We start from the raw sequence: 27,933 nt of genomic DNA on the forward strand, positions 1-27,933 counted from the left end.
GGAAGCATGTGAGAGTGCATATTTCATGCGCTCAAATGGGCCCTGGGGCCGAAAGGCCACACGTGCGCATACATGACATAATGTATGGCGCGTTTATTCTGTTTTGAGTCTTGTTCGCTGTTTTGCTTTTGTTTGTACTTTTATATCGTGTCCTTAAGATGTTCAGCTGCCGGGGTGAGCTTATTTTACTGTTTATTAGCCACTAAAGTGTTTTGGTAAACTAGGCCCGGTATTTTCATTCGGATTCTTTGAGTCGCTTCCATATATATAAATTTCTGTAATTTTCCATTAGGTCTTACTGCGTAATAAAGTGGTAATTTAGAGCAAAAGAAACCTGTGTCACACATACATACATACATACATACATACAGAAACTTTATTTTTATTCGGATTGCAATTGCAAATAAATAGGGTACCAGCCTTCCTAGTGATATCCGGTAGTTTGTTCCATGCATTGGGGGCCAGATAACGGAAAGAGTGAAGACCAAATGTTGTTGTTCTAACAGCAGGCGGTTTCAGTTTGGCCACACCTCTTAGAGAATAAAAGCCAGCCTCAGGCACCCGTAGATAAGTTCGTAAATTTGACCGTGCTGCACCGAAGAAGCATTTATACACGGTAACTAACATGTTCTGTACTCTCCTTTGTCCCAATGTGGCCATATGTACTTTACATAGTAACTCTACATAGGTACTAGATTGATCGTCTAAAACTACTAGAAGCGCCTGCTTATTTAGCTGTTCGAGCTTACCTTTACTACGTACGCTGCAGTGGTGCCATACATCGCTACATTAAAATGTATTCACATTAAAACATGGAAGAAAACGTTTGATTCTCAAAGGGTTTGAATTGGGTACAACATAGATTTAGCCGATTTCGTCTATTAGCATTCAGCCAAAGATAAGGAAAGTGGCAACAAAATGCTTGCTGTGAATTCATCATGTTGTGTAATATTCGAGCTTAACAAATTTGCATACGTGGGTTGGAATGTGACACGCGAGAAATTTTTTTTCTTTCTGACAAATGATTGATAGGTAGCCAAGTTTTTGACGCCAGAAAAAGATCTGTTTTGTCACTATAAAGTAAAATGAAGTTTATTTCGAAAGCCAAAAATATTTCTTTAATCCAATTTATTGCTACGACTTACCAGTGTGAAGATTGTTTACATGTTTGTAACTTCTCGCATCGACTATTGTAACTCTCTTTTATTTTGCCTCCGACAGTTTCTTTTGCAAAAGCTGCAATATGATCAAAATGCTGCTTCCTGTCTACTCACGTACTTAAATAAATACGACCACATTTCCCCGATTTTGAAAGAACTACATTGGTTGCCTGTCATGTCAAGGATTGATGAGTTCAAGATATTATTCTTGACTTTTAAAGCGTATCACGAAATTAGACCTAAATATCGATCAGACTCTTTAATTAAATATACGTCTAGGAGAACACTCCGTTCCGTCAACAAGAATTTGTTAGTAGACCCTATGTATAATCTTGAGTCTTATGGAAAGCGCGCTTTTTTAATCATTGCTCCCTTACTCTGGAACAATTTACCAAACGAAATATGAACTTTAACATGCTTAATTAAGAAAATGGTTAAGACCCTTTTTATATTTAGCCGTTCTTTTAAGATTATGATGTAATTTCTACATATTTCAGCAACCTTGTTAAGCGCTATTGGTTAATTAGTAGAAATGGCGCTATAGAAATTTTGATTATTATTATTATCATCATCATCATCATCATCATCATCATCATCATTATTATTATTATTATTATTATTATTATTACACCACTCATGCCTTTTGCGAATTTTGAGTGTCATGAAATTACATCATTTGCGAGACATTGCTCCTTCACAAAAAGATTTTTCAACAATATATCGCTTTAATCTAACTAAAGAGCATTCAGATGGTAAAAAACCTGTTCACATTTATTAACCATTTCTTTTGCTTTTGTGCTTGTCAGCATTGTGATTTGCGATAATTCGCAAGTCTATAATTGTATCTCAGAGATGTTTAGATTTTCAATTACAAACTCTGTTTTGATTGGCCGCTCAACCTCATGATTGTGTAAATAGTTCACCCTGAAGTCAAAATAGAGCGTTTTCACATGACGTCACGGCGGCCATGTTGGTGTTCCAAAACAAAAGAATGGCGGCCATGATGGTGTACCAAACAAATCCTCCGAGAATTGAACTCTGTCTTTATGCAAATACTTTCTTTTGTTTCAGTAATCCAATATGGCTGCTGGCCACTTGAGTGATACGTTTCTCAGGAACCCGACAAAGAAGGCCTCCAACCTCGTTCCCAGGGCCTCCATTGTCTCATCGACAAGAGAGCCTGGGACCGTGGTTGAGAAGGCCTCTTGACCCGACAGATGAAATGTAAATTAGTTAAATACCAGTAGTAATCAAAGGTTATGAGAGTGCGTTCGACGCCGTCACTTAAATATATAATTTCACTAGTTGACCTTCAGCCTCTGTCTATTGCTAAAATCCACGTTTTTCATCGCTATATCGTGTCAAAGTCGATGTCAGTTTAGGAGGCCCCCTATACGAGCATCAAGAGTTTCGCGCTTCCGGTTGAAACGCAGTGCATCATGGGACAGGCTGTCCAGAAAAGTGAGCAACAATTCTTGAATGCCAGCCATACTGAACATCTCCTGCTTCAGATCGCGTCTCTTTACCCCCGATTCATACTGCATTTTTCCACTGAAATTCCTCCTTTAGCCGTTGCATATTGGTCAGTAATCCTATAAACTGGTGAGTAAATCCATTTTATGGCTACACAAACGTGCGATTGTGAGCCACCATTTCGATGCGTTTCCATCTCCCGCGGAGAAAAGGATAGCGAACGAAGAAAACGATGGATGGAGAACATCAACAGGAAAATAAGGAAGGAAAAAGTCTGGACACGAAAGAATTTAATAATCTTAGATACTTGAAATTAGGAACCTTGCTTATGCACTTGACACAGATCCTTTATCAGGTGAATACAATTTTTTGCAAGAATTCTTGTTTGTGTCCCATTCAAACATGCATGAAGGCAGTGCAGGTTTGTTTTGCCCATTTAGTCAGCCTTTTCCCGCTGTTGGAAAGCAAATAAGTACACAAATCCTATTGCCGAAATCCAAAACCTAGAGAAGAAATCAAAACAGAATGATTACAGACGTGAAACATTTAGCGAGCAACACGCCTCGCAGCCTCAAAACTCATCAGGTTTTACTGCAATATTTTCGCGATAAGGACACTAATAGCCATAAAATCGATTTCTCCACCAGTTTATAGGATTACTGACCAATATGCAACGGCTAAAGGAGGAATTTCAGTGGAAAAATGCAGTACGAATCGGGGGTAAAGGGACGCGATCTGAAACAGGAGATATTCAGTATGGCTGGCATTCAAGAATTGGTGCCCACTTTTCTGGACAGCCTATCCCATGATGAGCTGCGTTTCAACTGGAAGCGCGAAACTCTTGATGCTCGTATACAAACTACGATTTGTTGACACATTGCGTGACAGCGCCACTTCAGCAGTAGACTCCCAAAAAAATAGTTACATTTATAGTCTTCGAATTTCGTTTGAACTGGTAAAATGTTTAAGCGTAAAAGCTAACTTAGTAAACATTTGCAATCGCGGGCTCATTTATCGTAAACAAACTCCAAGCGACAGATTTGAGTATTTCTCCTGATGAATAAAGTATTTTCATAATTTGCCGTTCCTTGGTTCACGCTCCCTCCTATGGATCTTGCCTTCAGATTATGTTTCCAGCAATTCCAAACAATATTCGAACGGATAAAGACTAAGCTACATGTATCTGTCGCGACTGGAACTAATCAACAAATGCAATCAAAATACGTTTAACATCCCAAAGCCAAGGCGATTCAAAGTCCTGTTCGTTAACATATAAATTAGATTTCAATAAAATCAACGATGAGAGCACAAAATAGCGAAGCCTACGACGACTGAATCGAAAGAAAAATCCAACGCAAGACGAGCTCACGTGGCATGCCACTTGTCTAATCATATGTCTTAGTACCTCTTTTCCGACCGATACATACCCCTTCAAAATTCAAGCGGGGAAGGCCATTTCGGTGTCCTTACAGGAATGTCAAAAAATCATGCATCCGTTCACAGGCACACCAACATCCTTAAGACACAGGACAAGAACGGAAAAAAACGAGATTAAGCTTGCGAACGCAATTACAAGATCATTTCAGCGGTTATCAGTAACAAGCGCCCCTCGAAGACATTTTTTCATATTCTAAAATAAAACTTAGGTGGACGTCAATCAAATGTTTCCATGACGAATTCAACTGCCGCCAAGAGAACAGGAGTATCGTCGTGGAAACATTTGATTGACGTCCACCTAAATTTTAGTTTTGAAATATGAAAAAAAGTCGTTGAGGGGCGCGTGTAACTGATAACCGCTGTAAAAAACCAAAGAGGAAGTTTCTTGGTTAAAAAGTGTGTTGTTTTACTCTGAAAACGATGAACGATCGATTAACATTCTTTTCCGTAGTTTATTCAGTTGACACAAGGTGATCACGTGCACCTTTATGATTGCCTAGCACCTGATCAATTTCTTCCTTTTGACAGAACATCATGACCATCCCCTTGATTCATAGAAGTTAGAAATTAGAAACTGCAGAAATATTCGTGTTTTTACGATCTTTCATGAGAATTCGATTCAGAGTTATATATAAAAGCTATGTTATTTTTTTCTTCATCTGTCTTTTGTCTTGTCTTTTACTGTTAACTCGATCCGGCTTTTACGGTACTTTTTGGTGCACACGTAAAGCCGAAATATTTTTTGACCTGGCATCAGATCAGACTGAAAAGAAAAGGTGTTATGAAGCGGAAACAACATCTTCAGACCTTCCTTAGAGTGTGTAATAAACGTTTTCTTAATGCAACTGTAAGACATGCATGACATGCAGGAAAACTTCCATCAGAGCAATTTGCATTTCGGTTCTTACAGACTGTTTAAAGAAGAAACCAGTGAGTTTTACTCAAGAGCGTGTTTTGTTATCTTTAAACTGAATTTATTACAAAGCTTAAAAACACTAAAAGACCTAAAAATGGGACAGGACATTACAAAAAAATTAAACGTGTGAACGTGTGAGCCTCTGCTGGCACGACGTCTGGGTGACCGCACAAATGGTCTCGATGACCCCCCACTTGAAAAAACTTCACTGGAACACTGCAGTTCAATACCTGACCCAACTCAGTGCCTTTTGGTTTTGTGTAACACGTACCACATGTGGTTTTCAGATTTATATTAGCGGGACGATGGGGCTGGAAAACAAAGAAACTATTGATACTGAGTCAATTTCGTGAATTCTGACCTTGGTCCGATCCGCACCTGCATCGCTTTGCTGAAGGAAAAAACCTTTTACGTATTTAGCAGTTAATCAGCTTGCATGGAGAAATAAATACCACGCAATAGTGTTTTTTCAGTTGTGTTTGGATAAATACATTTCAAATTTGAAAGTGACTGTGTCCCATAGCAATTTTTCACTTTAACGTGAGAAGAAGAAAATGAATTAAAACTGAGAGAAAAACGTTTTGTCGGTAGACTGATTGAACTTTTACTTTAAGGTGGGCAGACACGAAGGGTCATGTTGCAGCGACATGTCCCATGCAGCGACAAAAAGGTGACTGTGTAGTACACACTGAGGCAACATGCATTAGGGTGGTGTAGCGGGGACATACAGCAGGGGCAAAATCACAACATCTACTCACACATGAAAATGTTGCCGGTACATGTTTCAGGGATATGTTGCAGGGATATATTGCAGCGACGTTTCCCATTAAGTTTAACTTGTTGAACTTCATGGGACATGTCGCGGGGACAAAACAACCCCCAAATCGGTGGCACAATTATAAAAGTATCAGTTCACACGAGGGGATATGTCTTTGCAACACATCCTTGAAACATGTACCCGCAACATTTTCATGTGTGTGCAAATGTTGTGATATTGTCCTTGCTACATGTACCAGCGAAAACTGATTAATAGTTGAGTTACGAAAACGAATGAAATGAAATTCCCTCGTTTTTTGACGAAACGGAAAATTGAAAGTCTCGTATATTGATTAAACTAAGTTCACAAAACGACAGTTAAGCAAATTCTTTAGAGGCTAAACAGTGGTTCTGTATTTCGTTTCCATAACGTGTATGCACACCTGCCGGCCTGCGTCATAATACAGTACTGTTGTAATTAATATCGTTCTTTGACTGTAGAGAATCAGTTTACTAGAAGGAAGTGTTTATCTAGTATTTCTGTGAATTCAAAAGGCTTTTCCCCCCTTTAATTACTGAGGGGACGATGAAAGCCTTTCTCTACGTTTCGCTGTCGCTTCTGACCATTTTTGAGGTCGTCCTGTCCCAAAACGTGGATTGGCTCAAAGTCTCCGAAACGGAGCTCCTGAAGCTCAGAGGTGAACATCTAAATCAAAAGTCAGACATCTTTTTCCTCATCGATACCTCTGGCAGTCTATCCGGCAGCGATTTTAACGAAGAAAAAAAATTCGTAACCAATCTGCTGAACGAGATAAGAGTCTCCAATGGTGGTACTAGGGTTGAAGTGATCCCGTTTGGAACTACTGCGAGTATTTACATTGACCAGATTTCCTCGGCCTCTCTAATGAAGAACAAATGCACCTTCAACGCTAAATTTAATCAATTGAATAAAAATATAAACGGATTCCTGACCAACATGAAAAACGCGTTTAATCTGGTAAAACAGGTGTCTTTCGGTACCTTAAACAAGGACAAGAGATTACCCCTAAAATCCTTCAAGACAACGGCAATCCTGATAACGGATGGCAAGTGGAACACACCATCGAATGATCCAAGTCCAGTTTCGCTAGCCCAGGAAATTCGGGCTGCTGGTGTTGAGGTCTTTGCTATAGGTGTCGGTTACATTGATTATGGGCGACTCCGTCAAGTCGTTGAAAACCCAGATAAACAGGCCTTCCATTTGCAAGATTTTACCCAGTTTTCTGAACTTGCGACCTACCTTAGAGGAGGTAAGACTGTCTTTTGTTCAATTCACCGTCCTTCGCGATTTATTTTAATTTGGCTGAAATGGCTTTACCGACTCGATCCTGAATGACTTGGCATTTAGAAGTTGGCCGCAACACTGGGGCTGAATAAGATTCCTTTGTGGAACGAATGGACTTTTGTCATGCAGGGCTTCAAAGACTTCATTTGCTCTAGGTGTCTAATCACACCAAATGGACAAAATTGTTTCAGAGAGATTCAAACCAACATCAGGGTCATAGAACTGAACAGATTTTTCTGCGCCAAACGATCCTTTCGAATTAAGTTATAAACGTGTTGCTGCACTTAATTCACAAGGACCGTAAGTGCTTGTTGCCGATATAACGAAAACTCTGATTGGATAAGTGCTAATAAAACAGAAAACTAAAGGAAATAACCAAGCCAGATTGGTTTTTCCCTGCATATATTGACGTTATTTGGCGGCTTATTTTCAAGAAATGTCTCACCGAAATTTAGCGAACCAAATTGTAATAATTTGTTCCGAAAATATTCTTTTTCGAAGGAATACGCGTTCGTTCATCTTACTTGTAGGCTTCCAAGCGACGGATGAACTGATAACGCTCGTGATGAGGATAGGTGATAGCCAACTTAATTTTAACCTCGAACGTTCGGTTCTTACGGTTAAATCTCAGTTAATTGCTAGTTATTCATAATTTACACAATAGAGGACTTTTTCCGTGTTTAAATAGCCTCATCTAAACACGAGGGGAGTTGGAGAATTCTCGACAGTTATGCAAACCCGATAAGCAGTCGAGGGTTTGCATAACTGTCCAGAATCCCTCTAACTTCCCCAAAAATAATTCGACAAATGAAGAAAAATGTTGGTTTTTTTACTTCTGGATTGAAACAGATATCTTGATACACGCTCATATTTCCGACCAGCCAATCAAAACGCGCGTCTGACAACACATAACCAATCAAAATTCGTGTGATGTCAGAGCCGTGTTTATATACTCTCATCTAAACACAGCTATTGACCAACGAGAGTACGCGTACTGTCCTGATTATTTTATAAAAATGTAATGTAATTATCACCAAACAGCCATGTTATAGTGTCATGTGAAACAACATTATTCTTGTTAAAAAAAATGGGCTCAATATATTGACGGAATTATGTCATCATAGCAACAGGAAATTTTTTTTTAAAACTCATTATTTGCCTTCGAGTGCTCGTATCTCCAAAAAAAACTCAATAACGTTCACAAATTGATTTGCAGGATAAGTTGAAACTATCTGCAAAAGGAGCTATCTTGTTGGATATTTAAGGTGGCTCTGAATCCGCTCAAGGGATATTTTCAACTGTGCAGTGCGTTTCATCACTTTCCCGCGATATAAAAGAGTGATGATTCTTTTTTGAGATATAACAGTTTAAAAGTAAAATACAGGTTGTTTTACTTAGCTTTCTTATTGTACAGATGACCTATTACGTAACAATAATGATTGCATCTTCAACTTTAGCAATAATTGGTTTTCATAAGGTTTAGAACGCCAGTAAGTAGGTAACTTAAGCTTACGATTTCAAAAATTCAACCTCTCGTCTTTGAAGGAACTTTGCTAGAGTTTCAATCCGTCCACTCTGTCACGCGTTGACGCAATGTGAGAGAATCGAAAACCCGTCTTTGTGAAGTTAAGTTCTTCAGAAACCCTCAAGCCTTTCCACTTTGTTGCCTACGAAGGAAAACAAAGAATTGTGTGTTGTAAGTACCATACGTTCCTTTCCACATTAAACCTGTAAGTTGCTTCGTGGAGTTCTCATTGCATTCTCTGCCGTGGTTACGTAAGTTTCCTTGCATCGCATACAGCAATTCAGGACCACGGTCGGCTGGACGATTTTCCTTCACCATGCTATTTGACTACTTTTCGTTTGTTAACTATTCCATGCAGATCCTTATGAACAACTATGGGAAACGCAAGATGTAGACCCGTCTAATTGCCAGAACAACTGCGACGTGAAAGCAACCTGTGCTTGCGGTCTAGTAAACGGAGATTACAAATGTGCGTGCCCTTTGGGTTATTATGGCTCTGGAGTCGTGGGGCAGTGTATACGTAAGTATTGTCTATTTCAAGTATTGAGTAAGGACAGTCGCTGTCGCGTAGATAGTCTTGAATTGTTGTGACAGAGTTCACTGATGAATCAGAGAGGATCCTTGCTTTTTTAACATGTCACCAAGAAAGGCGTACTCCAAGTAGGGGCGTAGCAGCATTTAAACCAGTAAGCCTGGGCTTACAAACTTTGGGGCATAATTACCTACGGACCGAGAGAATGTCTTCGTTTATGGATACATTGCTACAGCCTATCGCGCGAAAACAACAAATGTTTATTAAGGACACAACTGATTTTATCAGTTTCACAGAGAAAACAAAGATCATAGCCAAAAACACAATTTAAGTATCGATGGACGTGTCTAGCGTGTACACAAATAAACCACAAAAAGAGGGAACGAACATAGTTTGCACGCTTCCTAAGGCAAATTCTACTTTTTATATCCTAAGCAAAAACTTGTTCCACGTCAATGCGGATAACTATCTCCAAACACATGGAACCCCCATGGGGACAAAAACGTCAGTCTCGTTTGCCAGTATTTTTATGGCGCAAATTAAAACAAATTTAATACAACAAAGTGATGCCAAGCCAAAACTATGAAAATGATATATTGATGATATTTTCTCCCTTTGGGACAGCGATAAAACACAGGTAGATCATTTTATTGAACAAGCTAACAAATTCCACACTACCATGAATTCACGGCCGTAATATCACAGAACGAAATCACTTTCCTCCACAAAGTGGTATTTAAAGGACAATGATTAAAAAACGAATCCACCCTGGACGTTAAGACGCATTACAAGCCGACTGAAACTTTTCAATATACACACTTCAACTCATGCCAACTCATGTTTATGTTTCCTGGTTAAAGAGCAAATTCTCATTACTACCCAGCAAAGAAAGCTACAGTATTACTTTGGAGAAAAGGACTTTTTGATTTTGGGAGTTAAAGGGTTTTAATCATGATTTATGTCACCGACCTTCCTGTCATTTGAGAACACTATTTTCCACATCAATTGCACTCTATGCCGATACGGTCTATTGGGTGAATTGTTTTCCTTTGCAGTGTGTCCCCCTTCAACCTATAAAGATTTTTCGGGATATGCAGATTCGTGCACAGCTTGTCCTCTAAACTCAGGTCATAAACACATTGGCAGCAGAAGCCGTTTGGATTGCGAGTGTGACACAGGATACCAGGGTACTCCCGAAAATGGAAACGACTGCACAAGTAAGTGATCCAAGCCTTACGCTTACTTCTCCGCGGTTCACTCGTACCGTATCACAAACACCACAATATGCACGCGCATAAAAGGAGTGGAAAGCCATAACTTTCTTATGTATAATCGTTTGTCTTGTGGTGAGGTTTCGCCATTCTGTGACGAGGTTTGATGATTACGTGTTGTGCTTCTAGCATGATGTGACGAGTTGTTCTTTTGACGTACTGTGTTTTCCTTTTTATATGGTGAGGTTCTTTTATGACGTCGAGTTTCTACCTTTGCGCTCTTTCTTTTTTATAAGAATATTGTTTTCCCGGCCCAGGCTGAATATTTCTATTTTTCTGCCGATTTTACGCTGAAAACACCCTTGTAATATTCTTACTTATGGCTTATGACTTTTTTTAAGGATGTATTGGGGTATCAATTACTAGTGTTTGGTGTCCAGATCTGTATCGCGTTACATTGTGCACGTGCTCCATCGCTGTTCGTTGCAATCGGTTAGGTCAAGATGTCACGACAGACGACACTTTGCCGTTTTGGCTTAAAAAAAGCATTTATCATAGAAATGTATTGTATTTACAGATTTTTAACGCACAAAATTATCATTGTAAACCATTTACAATTTCGCACAAAATTATATTCTTTTCATAATTCAGCTTCAGGTTTATTCTTAAAACAGTCTTAAAATTTCGCAAATTTCAGCCTCGATATTCTTATCAAATATATTTTTATAAAAAAGAAGAGTGTGTGTGATTATAAACAGAGCACGTCAAAAGAAGCAGGAGGCGCGGTGGCCTCATGGTCAGTGTGCTCGACTCCGAATCAAGTGGTCCGGGTTTGGGTTCTGGTCGGGGACATTGTGTTGTGTTCTTGGGCAAGACAATTTACTCTCACGGTGCCTCTCTCCACCCAGGTGTATAAATGGGTAACGGCGAATCTAATGCTGGGACTAAGCCTGCGATGGACTAGCATCCCATCCAGGGGGGAGTAAAAATACTCCTAGTCGGTTCATGCTACAGAAACCGAAGATAAGCGCCGGCGACCTTACGTCAAAAGAAGACTTCAACACATCATGTTGGAAACACAACACGTTACCAGCATAGCTCGTCACATAATGAGAAAACCTCACCACATAATGGCAAAACGACACCACATAATAATGTTGCCACAGTACACTATGACAAAACTCCAAAACATCAAGACAAGACCAAAAGAATATGAGAAAGTTGTAGCTTTAAGTATACTGGGACCAAGTTTCCACTGTATTGTAACGGAGAACAATAAACCACAGCAACTGGAGAACTTTACTCTCTAACGGCGGGAAAATCCTTCCCACTCCTAAAGCGCACTACACTATAGATACGCAATGCGTATATATAATACACTGAGCACAATACATACATTCTTACTTGCATTGACCACTCTCCCACGGGGGCTTTTGAGGGCCAATATATTAATTAAACGAACAGAAAAGAGCAATAACTTTTTTTCGAGAATCGGCCGAAGGCAAACCAGTTGCCTGTTTGCAAGCGCAGCCGAGTAGTTGATCCAGAGACTACCAGAATCAAATTGAACACAATATGGTCAGAACGGGATCTTGAACCTGGGATCTTCGGATCTCATGGCAAAGCCCGAACCACTGAGACGAACTAGCTCCTTAATAATAATCGTTAAACACAAGACCGACTGTGGCTTCAATCAATCGTTCCCACCGTCTTGTATCAAATTTTTAAAAGTATATTTTGCATTTCATTAAGGTCAGTGAAATGCTTTTTGCAGGATCTTAATCCTAAATTTCCCCAGCATGGTTTAAAAAAGTCCCTAAACATTTCTACAAGTTAGATATCACAGCTTTGAATAGCCAGGTGAGAAAGAAATGATCGAAGCGCCCAAATGACGTCGACTGTGACTTTTCCTAAAGGCTCGAGTTAGCTGAGAAACATCCCTAGTGAATGCCGTTGCCTCTAGCCTCAACAGTAGGTTTGTGAATTCTAACACATTTTTAAATCGCTAGTATTCCCTTACAATAGTCAACACACACCTTTCTGCAATCCTTTTGTGTGTTTTCAATAGTTAGGAAATGTGAAACGCTACCTATTCCCACCGACGGGAGGATTAAAGGCGGATCCTGTGACCGATCGTACCTGTCATATTGCACTTTCGAGTGCGATGAAGGATATCGACTTACTGGTAGTGAGACCAGGCAATGTATTGTAACATCCACGAACGTCATAACATGGAGTGGCTCAACCACGCAATGCGAAGGTATGTTTTTATATTAAATAAAATCGGTCAGCCGGTTTCCTTAGTTTGAGCCAACTATATACGAAAACAGACCCATGCACGACTCCTTAACAGCAAATGTTGAAAAACCGAGGATTTGATTAACTACTGGTATTTGAGTAGGTCCTTCTTCTCCTTACGTTTTCTCTATGGTGTAATGCAGATAATACCAAATGGCCAAAGGTGGATGAAAAAGGTTCTTCAAAGATTTTTAACGGAATGTATGATTTACTTTTTTGTAAATTCATTTATCATAAACGCATTTGTTTCGTACAATTAAATGTTGGGAGAGATTGCACGCAAAGATTTCATATTAAGTGTTGTTCCATAAAAAAGATTATAAACCTCGAACGCTCTTTTACTTCCTTACGGTAAAGATAAAGACCCTTGTGCTGCTGAGTGGCTAACAACGTGTTTAGAACAATGCCTTGGTCAGGACTGATAGTCTTTTTGTAATTGCTTTTCCAGTCACCAAGAATTTTGGTGGTCATCAAGATGTGCAAAGCCTCTGCCTATCTTGTCTCGACCGCGCTTCGTAAGAAACAAAAATATCCTCCGTCGAATTCGTTATACGGCAGGAAACCAGCATAGTCTAGGAGTAAGACTCATATATGTTGTTGGTAAAATCCGTTCTCAGGTTGAATCCATTTTTACCAGTCTCGGTCACAAATGTTGTAACACTGACGGAAAATGTTCCCCTCCTCCTCTTTCAGTGTTGATGTTTATGGGTTCCAGTGCAAGAACTAACCTGTAAACGCAACATTAGAACGGTAAACGCAACCTTGAAGGGAGGGAGGAGGAGGGCTGCGTTATAAATAGCTTGGAATCGAGTTACGTGCTATTTAAGAGAGGTGTTACAACTATTTATGACCGAGGTTGTAGGTTAAAACGGATTCAGCATGAGAAGGGACTTTACCGCGGCAACATATACCCAGGAGAATAACTGATAAAGAAATTTGGTTTTCTTAATCTGCAGTGATTAGGTGCCCTTATACGGTTGTGGCTAATGCTAAAAATGCCGCGGGTGACTGCACAAGTGATGGTCTGGAGTACCGAACAAACTGTAGCTTTGTGTGTGCTCACGGCTATGAGCGATCTGGAAGTGAGACAGTCACATGCCAGCTAGATGGCCAGTGGTCCCCAGCCCACCCAGAGTGCATACGTAAGTGACTTCCCCACTCACAGTTGTGTTTGTGTTTGTGTTAGCTTTTTATTAGCGTAGGTTGATAATCTTAAATATAACAAATCCACCTTTTCAGGGATCACATGTCCAGCACTACCGACTGTGTCTGTCGGTAGTTACCTTCCTGCCATGTGCGATGACCAGCCTTCGTTTGTCGACCAAGGCTGCACACTACATTGTCCGGATGGGTATCATATCTCGTATGCCTCAACTGTGATAAGCAGTGACTTGAGGAGGTGCTTAATCAATGGAACCTGGGAGTACAGAGCTGTTTCCCCAACTTGTAAAGGTACATATCAAGAGTGATTTGGCATCGTGTTAGAAACCATAGCTGGAGCTCCCGGGCAAAAAATGACTGAGCTAATTTCAAAAAACCCACACGCAAGTGTTACTCCGACGTGTTAGTCCGTGTGCCGTAACTGAAGCGATGCTGAATCTCCCAAACATGGCAACAAAATCTATGTGTTTTTATTGTTGTTTCGACCCGTAAAAACCACAGTATTTTCCAAGTAAAAAAATATGTTGCTTGATTTCAAGATAAACTTTCATGTGAACCTTAAACCTAGAACACAGAACCTAGAACACACAGGAACAAAGGGTTTTTTGTTCCTGTGGTTGGCACATTTGAATAACAAAAGCAATGTTGTGAACAGATATCTTCCCTATAATACACCGTATTCATAAATGGCGGCTAACTAATTATTCTTTTGTCTCTATGCTAATCATCCTCCTCGTTAGCACGAGCAAAATTAAAAAAAAAAAATCTCCAAAGTGAGGCTAGTGAGGATGATTAGCGCAAAGACAAAAGAATAATTTCTTGGCCGCCATTTATGAACACGGTCTATTGGATGAGGTTTAGCATAATAGCAACAATTATCAAGGCTGTGGTTTGTGATGTGACCTCATATGCCCTAAGCCTCTTTGCTCAACCAGGTCTCTTAACTGTCACTTTTTTTCAAGTGAAGTATTATCGTTCATTTTGGTCACTGAAAGCTTGATAAGGATCATGGAAAATGAACATATTTTATTTTAAACAGCCGAACCCCAATGTCTGGACTCGCAGGACTCGAACCTGGGAACGTTTGATTAATAATCCCTTCACTTAACCACTAGACTAGACTACCAAATCACTAACTGCGAGGATTTCATTTTTTATTAATGTCAAAAAGTTTTTCTTCCAAAAATGCCGCTGTAAACGTGTATTAACACCTGCTAAGAAGCAAGCTTACACAGTGAAAAATGTCGGTACCAAACTTTAAAAGAAATTTAACAATTTTAAAATCAAGTTTCAGACCGTTATTCAGCAATGATTTTATATACTGTAGAAAACAGACGACTTTTTTAAAAGACATGTTTCATGCCGAAACATGTCTTCTAAAAAAGTTGTCTGTTTCCTACAGTATTTATCATACTTGCTACTATTGCGATTTTATACACATGCTAATTAGTTTTGGTAAGTAATCGGGAATTTTTTTAGTCTGTTGATCTTAAGTGGTTAAGTGGATAAAAACAGTTCCTTCAAAGTGCTCCGGGTTCAAATCCTGTCCAGAGTCTACCTTTTACTTTTTTCTTTTTATTTGCTGCCACAAGTCCTGGGACAGAGTGATCAAAATGGAGGATAATACTTCATTAAGGCAAACTGACAATGAAGGGTAATCCTTCATTTGAGAAAGAGATCGTGTTGCTTGACACCTTACCGCTAAACCTGCCACATTTTGCAGGAGACAACACCAATAGCTCAAATCGGAAAAGATTGATAGCCTGAGAACTAGACTTTAGGGGACGCTTATAACCGGCCATAGTGAAAAGTACGGTTCATTCCTTTGGTGCATTCTCAGCTTCACTCTTTTAGATTACTTCAATTTTATAACTGTCTGCTTCTTTAAAACCTTGCTGTCACGACCATCATACTTCCCATTTTCATTTTTGTTTTGAGCGACATCAGATCCCAGTCTATCACCACTTTGTAAAGTGAACTAATATTATTTTTGCGAATTGTAAGGTTCTTTAATTAAGTAATTATTTCTCGCTGAGTTTAAAAACTATTTTTGTAGGATGGGGCCCATGATTTATAAACCTTGTCTCAGAAAACTTGAAAGTCTAACCATTTATGAATGAAATTAAAAATGCTCTAAGAGTTCTGCCGAGTTGAAAAACACGACCTTCCGCGCGGCCAAGCCAACCGTTCATCGGTCGTGGTGCTATCCATGCCTTCAAGGCGACGTTCATAACAATAAGAGGCTCCGGTTTGTTAAAAATTTACAATATGTCAACGACTTTTTATGTTCAAATATTTTGGTCAATATCCAGTTCAATTCCGTAGTTCAAAGTCCAAAGTTCAAAGTCCAAAGTCCACATTTCTTCACCCAACTATAAAGTTAAGAGCGTTCGTAGGATAGTTATTGACCTTTAAAACTGTTGTTAACGGCGTTGACTCAAAGCAAAACCAGTAAACAGATGCTTTACAATTTTCTACGATGATATTCTAAAATATTTCACACTTTTTCAACAACACCGAGAGAAATTAGCCTCGTAAAATTAAATGTGTTGCCGAGTCATATGATGACCGGATATTGCACGGTGAAACGAAAAAGACTCTTTTCCGGTCATGCGTGCACAAATCTTAAATACATATTTCCCCGTTGATCTGTAGCGTAGTTGTCTGTGGTTTGGTGGTCATCGTGATTGCCGCAGCCAAATCGCACCCCCCCCCCCCCCCAAAAAAAAGGAAATAGAAAAAAAAAATCCAAAGTCCAAACACGGAGCCGAAAAAAATATTTGCGTTCTTTATGTTGCTGCTTTCACTTCCACCTTACTTTCTAGTGAAATTTCTTTTCAGATTTCAGACCTCCTTTACTGACATGCCCGTCTGCAACAATCCAACAAGATAATGACCCAGGCACAAATGTAGCTACTGTTACCTGGGACTTCTCCTTTAACGACAACTCGCTGGTGGAAAACGAGCCAGGAATAACAAATGATTCTTTTACGATCACCTTGAAGATTAATGGCGAATACATGGACACCGATCTCCCAAAGCTATTGGGAATAGGGTCGAACCAAGTAGAGTACAATGTTACAGATAATGCTGGAAATTCAGCCCAGTGCTTATTCTTGGTTATGGTGGCAGGTAAGGCAATCAGCATCAATAATACCACATTTGAAACCCGTTGCAGGGAATCGTTAGTTCGTTATTCCAGACGTTAGTTCATTAGTTCGTTATGGTTTTCCTTCAGGAATGATATTCAAATTCATTCTTAGTTAGGAATCGAGATATTAGGTTTCTATTGCTAGCTCTTCTGAGACAGGGGAATCCAGTTGGTGCTGGGGTTTTCACCCAGGGGAAAAGGTTTGATCTGATACTGGTTTTGATACAATGATGAAATTAAAAGTGTACATGTGTTGATCATGTTTCAATTTCAGGTAATTTGAGTGGACGCTTACCCTTGACGCAGTCAGCCATTGGGCTTCTAAAACTGGATGAAACCCAACGGTGGTCTTATTAGGCCATCCTCGTTTTTTCTCCATTTAGCGTCGTCCGACCGACCCATTGTTTTGGCATTTTCAAAACTGAAAAAAAAATTAACGAAGTATTTAAACCATTTTTATTTCGCATAAGAATTTCGGTGGTTGATTCTTTTTTCCCATGTTATTTTAATTTTACAATAACACCAAACACTTTTCCCGCCATATTGATTTTGGGTTCGTGTCTTGTTGTTTCCAGGCTCCACAGCAATGATGCTGAGGTACCAGGCCTCCTATTCCCGAGAGTTTTTTTTTTTTTAAAATCCGACTGACCGACCCAATATCAGGAAACTCATTCGAAGCTAAGCGAAAAAAAAAAAAAAGAAGAAGCGTATGGCCTTAGCTCTAGGGAAGGGGCTTCCTCGAATAAGCCCGTTGGTTATGAGGCCCTCTCGCCATGCAATTTAATAATATATAGATTTGGCCGAGCCTAAAAGCGGTGCTCCTGAGTTGTTTATTCTTACTGGCTGTAGGATTAGTGAAAATTAAAGGCTTTGGAATTGTCCACGTTTTGCTTTTTTCGGATATTGCTCAAGTATGTCATTTTCTTCGCTGTCTAACTAGTGAATTCCACGGTAAATTTCATCCGAAAAACTGATATCGCGTAAATCACGAAAGGATGAGTCAAGGCCACCCAACGAGCAAATTAAGCCCAAAGCCTTTTAGAAACATTTCTAGGCTCCTTGCAATGTATGATGACTGTCTAAAGAGATGTTTTTATCACCTAGGAAAATTTGATCTGTTCGAATATCTTAGCTGAAAATTGAAGTATCTGAAAATTTACAGAATGATCTCTTCAAGCTGAACGTTACCTTCTAAGAACTTACAAACGAACCATTGGCTCATCCGAAACTTCTAGATGACCTTTTTAAGTGCCAAAAATTGCAAAAACATCCCTTCCGAAAACGTAAGGGACTAGTTTTCCCTGGATGAGAATCTTTTAGGTGATGTTATAATTAAGAAATCTGTTGCTATTTCACAACGTAGTGCCGTAATTCGTAGAGCAGTGACTCTTCCGAACACATATTTCACCGAAAACTAACGTTGAGTGCACCTGATGAGAGCGATATCGGTTTTTCCAGCAAAATTTACTGTCGAATTCACCAGTTAACCAATTAATTTTTCTCGAATCACATGAGTTGCAAATCCTCAGCAAGCGAAGGGTAAAGGAAAGAAGCCATTTCAGAGTCGACTGTCAAAAGCCATCGAATAGGAATCACGTTAAAATTCGAAATCACAGACGTTACCATAGCTCGTGATCATGTGACAGATCGTCTTTGTTGGTTCAAGGTCAAAAATTCCACTTTATCTCTGAAAACGGGATCATTTACATTTTGATGTATTTCATTGAAACATGCCAGCTTGGCTTAGAACCAGAATCGGCAAGAAGGGACAAACTTTAAACAAGATCTCCAACAAATTACCTGTATGTACTATAAACAAGCTGGTGATATTTCGTTTCTCCTTACTCATTGCAATTACGTGTTTATAACATAAGGGCAAAATTTTCTTGTCATTGTCGAGGCACATCGAAGAACAGTTAGTAGGCAAACGGAGTCAAAAAACCTCTTGTTCGCTCGCATTTTAAAACCAAACAAACCAGCAAACAAATCAATTATTTCTGTCCAAAAAGAGTACAGATGATTGTTATATAATTCCAGTTGAGAACAAAAATTCGAGATCCATTCGTGAACAACGGTAAAAAACGATTAAAACACTTTTTAAAAATGTGCATCCACTTAAAATAACTCATCCGTAGATATAACAAACGGTTTAGTGTTTAAGAAAAGAATTTGTGGAGTAACTTCTTCCACTAAGTTTGAGCTGTTACTGGTGTACCGTTTTGTGGTTTTTGTTCTCTTTCTCTCTTCTTTCGTTTCTGTTCTTTTGTCATCATAAGCCGTCCAGACATCTTGAAACCTTAATATTAGATTCAAAATTAAAGACTTAAGCTCATGCCAAAAATTGCAATTCAGAACAAAAAGCAGCACTAAACAAATAAAAAGTAAACACTTAGCTTTAAGTTTATATCCCTCCGATGCTTGACTTAAATAACAACCGTAGCCACCAGTGTGTCCTGACCACAGCTATATTAAGTCAAACCTGGATTGAAACTAGCGGAAAATGCAGGAAAAAAATATTTTCCAAACCGTTTTCTACCTGAACACTGAAAGCGTCGACTGTCAAGAAATTTTGTTGACGTAGCATCGTCGTGTAGCCACGTCGAGCCACAGAAAGAGCGCGAAAAATTTACTATGCTCAGGTGTGTCTGACCTGGGTTGGGCCTGCAATCTAATCAACAACCAGTCCCTGGTCAGCGGTCAACTTCAAAAAAACAGCTGACCTCGATAAAGTCCAACTTGAGCCCGCGATATGGTCACTAAATACTGGTCAGCGGATATCTTGTTTTGACAGGTGTCAATTGACCAGAACATTGATGTCCAATATCAAAGATGTATGCTGTAAATAGAGATTACTTTATGGTTGGTGAGCGCGTACGATTTTTATTCACGGGTTGTGAAGAATCGCAAACGAACGAGCGAGTCTTCGAGCGAGTGAGTTGGCGATTCTTCACAACAAGTGAATAAAAATCGTACAAGCTAACTAACCATTAAGTAATTTGTTTATTATATTAGTACTGAGATATTACAAATCTTTGTAACTTTAAATCACAGTCAACTGACCACAAAAAGACAAAGAAGTCGCGAACTCGATAGCCCAATCAATGCTGTCAAGACGCCTAAAACACTGAATTTGAATATGCTTTAAAGGGCGAAACTGCACTTTTAAAATAACGCATTTCGAGAAAAAAAGATTACAAATTATAAAGCCCATTCAAAGAAATTCAGGCTTACGTTTGACAATTGAAGAATTTCTGACAATGTTAGCTCACATAAGCTTTCAAACTAACAAAGGGTTTCTACTCTGAATCGGAGTCAAGTACTTTTAGTCTTTTGTACCTCTTTATGGACTTCATCTCAGTTTCTGGAGTGGCCAAGGTCGGTGATTGATTAAGGCTGCTGATGGAGATGTTGAATTGTCCACCATGAATAACAGCACCGGTGAAGATCGACATTGCTTGCTGGCCTTGTTGATAATCTGCGGCCGAACTAGCTGAATGAACCGTGGTCGGGAAAGGTGGGGGAAAAGGCGGGAAAAACCGATACGAATTTTCTCACTTGTGAAAAAAATCGTATCGCTAGTGAGAAAAATCGTATGACCAATGAGATTGCTTCTCATCAAAGAGAGACTATTTTTATTCGGTGGGTTTGCACAGAGTAAATCTCAGTACTTATATAATAAACTGGTTACAAGCTAGAGTGTCAACTGGAGTATTGCCTCCTCGATGAGCTCTAAACTTGCTTGAGCCCGTCATATGGTCACGTGATACTGGTTTCATTGGCATACATGGAGGGGTGGACGGTCGTACGGTTGTACCGGTCCTACGGTGACCAAAACCAAATTTTCTCTCATCGATGGGTTACCATACATTATTAACTAGCGCGGGCAGCTCCGCTATTAGGCGAACCTGAAAAGGCAAAAAAAAAACTTGACTTGACTTGACCCCTGCTACCTGCTTTGACAATTGACAGCCAAGTTTTGAAAGTAGTTTCTGCACACAGAGAGTTTGGTTTAGTTATACACAGTTAAAATTTAAAATGAAGTGAACACGTCACGTCGAAACTTGCAAAGACATAAAAAATGCTTAAATTTCGTCACGGAGTTGTTTCAGCCGCCACGTCCTCTTTTCTATTCACTACTTACACAAATCCCATAATACACCTTTTTTACCCCCCCAAAAATCTGCATAGGCATTGTTTTCGACTTCTCTTGGGACATTTCCATGTCCCAGGAGAAATTGCAAACAATGGTTATGCAAACGTTTTAGGGGGTAAAAGAGGTGTATTATGGGATTGTGCAACCGAAAGTTGACTTTTTAACCTTTGGTACTACCAGAAGATTCTTATTATCAGCTCTAGTTCCCTTGTTGGTATACGATTGTGTAGAAGTTCAGTCAGATACGCAGATGCAAGGTTGTGCACACATTTAAATGTTAGAACAAGGATCTTATACTCAATCCGCTTCTTTATAGGGAGCCAGTGCAGGTCTTTCATAACTGGGCTGATATGTTAAAATTTAGTTTTATTTGATATCAATCTTGCCACTGCCTTCTGTACACGTACTAGAAACTCCAGGGTGGTATTGGGTAGACCATTTAAAATTGAATTGCAGTAGTCTAGCCTGGAGGTAATCAAAGTGTGGACCATCGTTTTCGCAGCATCTTCTAAGAGAAATCTTCTGCTTTTGAATAAATTATGCAACTTGCAGAAAAAACATTTTGTTGTGTTTTTGACACGGCTCTTCAACGATAGGGTACTATCGACTTCTACGCCAAGCAAGGTTGTTGAATCAGACTTAAATACGTCTTTAGTGACACGGCGTAAATCCAGACTTGTCTTAAACATTAAACCAACACCTCCCCCTCGTTGACCCAATTTTCTTGGAGTATGAAACATTCTATCTCCATGCGGACAGGTATCACCGATGATTTGATTTGCTATTACATCATTATCAGGCAGCCATGTCTCCGTAACCGCAGCAGTATCACAGTCATGATCAACAACGTGATCTTTAAGTTTGAATCCGTTTTTATTCAATGATCGACTATTGATAAGCGCCAAAACTAGACATGGTTTGCTTTTAGGTGTTATTGTAGTTTTGAGCTGTAGAAGCGGAATTCTACAATGATTAGATTGCCAAAGTCAACTCCATGTCGTTTTTTGTTGCTTGTGTATATGAGCCGTGACAATTGGTTGAATATCATTTGATCGTACAATTAATTCACTTTCCTTGACCCCAAGCTCAGCCTCATATCTACTTGAATTTAAGACAATCAATGCAGACAGCGATGAATTCAGTAAAGTGCCTGATGTTTTAGATCGAATAGTAGAATTCGACGGCAGTGGTGATGCATTACTGTTGTTGATACCAAAGGTGTTGACTTGAATATTTAATGAGTCATGTAGATTAGATCGACTTTTGATGGCACTATTTTTCGACAATTTCAGCGTTGGTGAAACTTCAGAAAAATAGAGTTGCTACACATCTCAGATAGATGCTTCTTTCTTCGTCCAGCACTGCAACCACGTCGCGTTGGTTTAATTCTTGAGATGCTATTTGAAGTGAGCGATTTCCAAACAATATTTGGCAGTAGATCTTCTCTTTCACTAATTTATATATATAGATTTTAAATTATATTACAACAGCTTACGGTGAATATTTTCAATAATATGGATTGGCTCAATAGAGCGGATTTAAGATTTTATTCAAGGTGGACTGAGATAGTTACGGACTTATTCGACGGAGGAAGATTTTCGCTATGAAATTATACACTAAATAGCTCGTTCTTCGTCGAACCCAGCAATCTCTAGCTATGTATTAGAATAGGTCAGAACAATTTTAATATTGGCTTCATTTTAGTTCAACTTGGGGAAAAAATAGAGAAAAAACAGCCATGATTGGTTCGTTTCAAGTGGAATTTCTTGCAGCTAAACAAACTACATCATGCACTTAGGCACACATGAAACGTACCACTGACGGAGGACAGTAAAGTTAAACAAAGTCATAAAGGTACACCCACTGTTCCCTTACAACTGTCATTGCCGTGCTTCGCTATTGCCATCTTTGTTGAAACTAATCCTTTGTTACTTAGACACCGAGCCACCTTCTTGTTCAAACTGTCCAGCGGACATCGTGTTGGACAACCTGACAGTCGTTGAATACAATGTTCCGTGGACGAGGCCCAATTGTTCAGACAACTCTGGTGTCCCACCTTCCATCAGCTCCTCCAGGCCAAATGGTGATCTGTTCGACGTACCAAGCAATTCCGAAGTCGTCTACACAGTCAGAGATAGTGCTGGCAATGAAGACCAAAGCTGCTCCTTTGCAATTAGGCTTTCCAGTGAGTACTGAGTTTTTTTAGTGTCACGATATCGAATGTCAGAGTGAGTGAGCAAGTTACGATTGACCGGTGTTTCTTAGTGACAAATGAGTGTTCGACTAGTCATTAAATGGACCTGTTCTTGGTTCTTGCTTCATTACACCCCTCAATAATAAAGTGCAGCTAATACTGCATAGCACAAGAACTCTTAATATATACTCAGCAGAATATCGCGTTTCTGATTGGTGAATGACGAATGCATAAATAGGTTATAGCGTGGAATACGGAAGTTGCTATGGAAACAGCGATAAAGTAATTTTGTTGTGCATATAATGAAAAAAATCATATTAACTTGCTCGTGCTTTTTCTTGATTTATGGTTACTCGTGATGTTCACAGTTTCGAGAACTTTCAAAACATCGCTCGTGGCCAGAAATCATCAACAACAACAACAATTTATTCAGATATTTTTACTTTTATACATGGCATTACCTATCAAATTTTGCAATGTAAAATAATAATCTATTTAATTAAAAATAATAGCGACTGTCTGTAACTCATAAAAATCACGAAATGTGCTTTCCGTGTTGTTTTGTCCAGAACCGTGACTGCACGCCAATTTCAATAAGCGTTCCGCAGTGTCCCCTTTCTTTTCTCCCCAACCTCAACATCATTCGTGTCTCGGAATGCAGACAATTAACGTCACAAAGTGTCTCCCAAATTCTGCCAAACAACTGCATTTACCGTAAGCTAAAAAAAACGCTAGCCTTTGGCCTTATTTTAGAAAGCAGTGCGGCCCAGTGGTTAGGGCGCTTGCCTTGAGACCCGGGACCCCGGGTTCAAGACACGTTTTGACCACTGGTTGAATTTGTTCCTGGTAGTCCATGGTTCAACTTCTCAGCTGCACTTGTCAATAGCCAACTGGCAAGCTGGGATTCTTAACAGTTGTTGTTGAATGTTCTGTTCAGTCGTGATTGTGTTTCATTGGCCCTGAAAAGCCCTTAAGGGGAGTGATCAATTAAGTAAGGGTTGTGGAAAATAGATAGCAAAGTTCAGACTCCAAGGGACGCTTCGCGTTGGATGCCAAAAATGGTCGTGCATTTCTGGTTTAACATTCTCCATCTTTTGTCACATTTCGAGAGTTTCAATTCCAGCAGTGAAACAGTACATCTGTAATCTTAACCTAGTTTAATAGGATAGCTCCCTTCCGTCTCCTACAGCTAAGGGGTTGAGCTATTATAGTTTCGACTCCTGTTTGGAACACTCGAAATGTCTCGAGAGTATTCCCGAGACACCGCATCGAAAAAAAAATACCTCTCTTCAAATATACGATTTTCAGTAGTAGATATCCTGTCATGGTTTAAGGACAGTGCCTACTATTGTTACTGCGCATACGTTCTGCGAATCTCGAAATACTCGGGTTTCCTATGGGATGTGCTTACTAATACAGGGATATTGCTCGGTTTAAAACTATGCGGAGAAAGCAGTGCCCAGCAAGTGCTCTTCGTATCCAAAAAGAAATTTGGGGGTAATCATGCATAAGAGATATTTCAGCTTCAATTTGGAAAAGAATGCCATACATTGCTTTGTATTTTAAAGCTTTTTACAAATATTATTGGATTTCAATAACACCTGTTAAGATCTGCTTTCCCGCATATTCAAAAAGCGTGCAAAAATACCTTTCAATTAGTGGGCACCGTCCTTATTAAGACATACTGACATCTTTCTCATTTCCATATTTTACACAAGTGCTAATCAATGCGTTTTAAGATTCCTGTTGTGCTTTTTACAGAGTTAACTTGCCCGATTTACGAGCCACCAGAAAATGGAGCACTGATCATCAATTATTTTGGTTCCGACCCATTGTGCCAAGTTCAGTGCAGGAGCGGTTATGACTTTGTGACTATTCCTCCACAGCTATACATTTGCGCCACAGGAGTGTGGCAATTTACCGATTTTTTCGGTACTGCAGATACCTCTCTTCCTTGGCCGGATTGTGCACGTAAGTATTATATGTTCTATTATTATATGGCTAGTGTTTCTGGTGTGATTGGCTAAGAGCAGCTAAGCGCCAGGGCAATTTCTTGCAGGAATAACTGTAACCCTCCCCTCTTGTGATCAAAAAAAGTTATGACCCTTTCCGTGCTAAAAGACATGATAGGAATTATTAAGCAAGATCAAACTCTACCTTGTTCTGTTTATAACAGCAAGCGCACATTCAAGTGAGCTGAATTTTGTGTATTTTTCCAACACTAATGTGTTGAAATAACAGTAGTGTTATGACTGATTTTATTTCAGAAAATTGTTGTAGTTGGTTCTGACAAAAAAAGAGATCATTTTACTGATTGTTTATGTTTTGAAACTAAATTGTCTCCATGACGAATTCGACTGCCACCAAGTGAACAGGGCTATTGTCATAGAAACATTTGATTGACATCCACTCAAATTTAGTTTCGAATTTTTTTAATTTTTTAAGTCGTTGAGGGCGTGTGACTGGTAACTGCTGTAGATTATAAGAATGTTTATAAAATAATTAGGATAGTACGCACACTCTCATTGGTCATTCGCTGTGTTTAGATGAGAGTACGAAAACTCGGCTGTGAAATCATACGAATTTTGATTGGTTATGTGTTTCAGACGCGCGTTTTGATTGAGTGGTAGGTAATACGAGCGTGTATCAAGAAAACATGTTTTAATCAAGAAGTAAAAAAACAGCATTTTCCTTCATTTGTCGAATTATTTTTGTGAAATATTTTATAAAAGCAAGAGAGAACTTTTTCGGTACAATCCGTGTTTACATAGGGGGAGTTGGGAGAATATCGACAGTCTCCAATTCTCCCAACTCCCCCTCGTGATTAGATGAGGCTATGTAAACTCGGAAGAAGTCCACTAGTGCTTAAATATATACTAAGGTTTTGTTTGTGCGGCCGAAATATAGTTTTTCATCTCTTCATTTGTCACTCACTCACTCATGCCCTTTTACGCCAAAGTGGCATGTAGGGCAGCAACATGCTCCCTCCACATCTGCCGGTCCCTTGCCATAAGCTTGATTACCCCAGGTCTTCCCTGATTTCTTTCTCCACTGTCCATCGCCACGTGATCTTGGGGCGGCCTCTATACTTATTAAAGTTTAATATGCTTACTGTGTTTATTTTGTTTTTTCTATTTTAGTGGAGAACATCGTTTACATAAAAATGTATGGCCCTCCCCAAAGCCCTGATTAATTGTTTGGTGACCGTTTTCATTTTTGCAATTAATGACCCTCCCCTTATTTGCACTAGCCCCCCTCCTCTAATAAACGACAGGCCCCTTATCAGAGTTGGTAGAGTAACTCTAAAATTGCAGTTATCGAAATACAAAATAAGTACTGAAGTTTTCTAAAATTTTAACTGTTTTTGAAAACCGCAGATTTCGAAACAAGATCGATTAAACGGGCACTTTCTTCCTCAAACATCATTATCTGAGATACATTGCACAACAACTGAATATTATAGAGTTTAATGTTGCCTTTGATAACCCTAAATGGCACGTTCCACCCAAAGTGTTTTTTATTATACTCTACAGCTTTTGTACCAGCAGCTAAATAAAACATTATAGTCGGTCATTGGTTTTAAGAGCTACACCGAAAACTCGTGCTTCCTATTTCGTGAGGAACACCTCGAAACCATGCAATTTTCATCTGCATATTGGAGTATGGAACCCCTAGTGAAACACTCCACTCTTTTTTAATATTTTAGTTAATGCTCGGGCAAACGGCTTCAACATCCGTTTGATTTTGTCATAGTTCATGCATGGAGATGGTTATGAAACTCTACAAGTTCCTTTGTTTGATGTTTTTGTCCTTATTTTTGGCCTTGGCCCTGCACAAAAACACACCTTTTTTCGATACGATAACCAATCAAATCCTTCGATTAAATTATGCGCGACTAATTTGGGAACCCGTGCGAGACCAAACTGAACAAAAGATTGTGCAGGGTCACGGTCAATTCAACATCGATTGCGACAACATTCATTGTTATCGCTTTTGAAGGTTTTAAGGTTTCATAACCAGTCCCTCGATTAACTATGATTTTGTTGAATAATGCTGAAGTATATTATACACTTAATGTATGGTCCCGAGGGAAACAGCTGGTTTTGTTTTCCCGAGAGTCCTCATGTTTCCCGAGACGAAGTCGAGGGAAACATCAGGATTCGAGGGAAAACAAAACTAATTAGTTTCCCGAGGGACCAGACATTAAGTGCTTTGATATAAATTTAGACTTTTCCTGCAACAATCGCGGTAAAACATCCGGAGCGGGCAACAACTGCGAAATTGTATCGCGGTCGGGATACATTTGAATCTGATCAGGACCACGTGACCAAGAATCAACCAATCAAAGTGCTCGTTTTGTTGAGCGAAAGTCTAGGTATATAACAATGAGCAATGTTGACTGCGGAGGTGGGCAGACGGTTTCAACACTTCATCAAAATTTGATTCAACAAAGCTCACGAGAGGCCTTGTATTCAGTTCCTGGCTGCAGACGCCGTTGTTACTATAGATACGGACATGATACATCATTGAGAGACCGATTAGTGCGCATGCTTATATATCCAACAATGTTGAAAGAGAGGAGCAAACGGCTTCAAATTTATTCAACATTCGCGAAAACAAAAAAATTTTGAATGGCGGTCGA

At 39.4% G+C, this 27,933-nt stretch overlaps 1 protein-coding gene across 1 annotated transcript in view; it reads left to right on the forward strand.

Annotated features, from left to right (window-relative positions):
• The first annotated feature begins 6,228 nt into the window (after window positions 1-6,228).
• The window catches only part of LOC138000487 (sushi, von Willebrand factor type A, EGF and pentraxin domain-containing protein 1-like), a 70,183-nt gene continuing 48,478 nt past the window's right edge, over window positions 6,229-27,933 (forward strand). The window contains exons 1-9 of the mRNA XM_068846942.1: window positions 6,229-7,031; window positions 8,950-9,111; window positions 10,179-10,340; window positions 12,403-12,594; window positions 13,589-13,774; window positions 13,872-14,084; window positions 16,635-16,925; window positions 23,034-23,282; window positions 25,053-25,262. Of these exons, the coding sequence (XP_068703043.1) occupies window positions 6,329-7,031; window positions 8,950-9,111; window positions 10,179-10,340; window positions 12,403-12,594; window positions 13,589-13,774; window positions 13,872-14,084; window positions 16,635-16,925; window positions 23,034-23,282; window positions 25,053-25,262 (2,368 nt within the window). The 5' untranslated portion in view covers window positions 6,229-6,328. The remainder of the gene's footprint in view (window positions 7,032-8,949; window positions 9,112-10,178; window positions 10,341-12,402; window positions 12,595-13,588; window positions 13,775-13,871; window positions 14,085-16,634; window positions 16,926-23,033; window positions 23,283-25,052; window positions 25,263-27,933) is intronic.

The sequence above is a fragment of the Montipora foliosa genome, chromosome 4, assembly GCF_036669935.1.
Source record: "Montipora foliosa isolate CH-2021 chromosome 4, ASM3666993v2, whole genome shotgun sequence".
NCBI lineage: Eukaryota > Metazoa > Cnidaria > Anthozoa > Scleractinia > Acroporidae > Montipora > Montipora foliosa.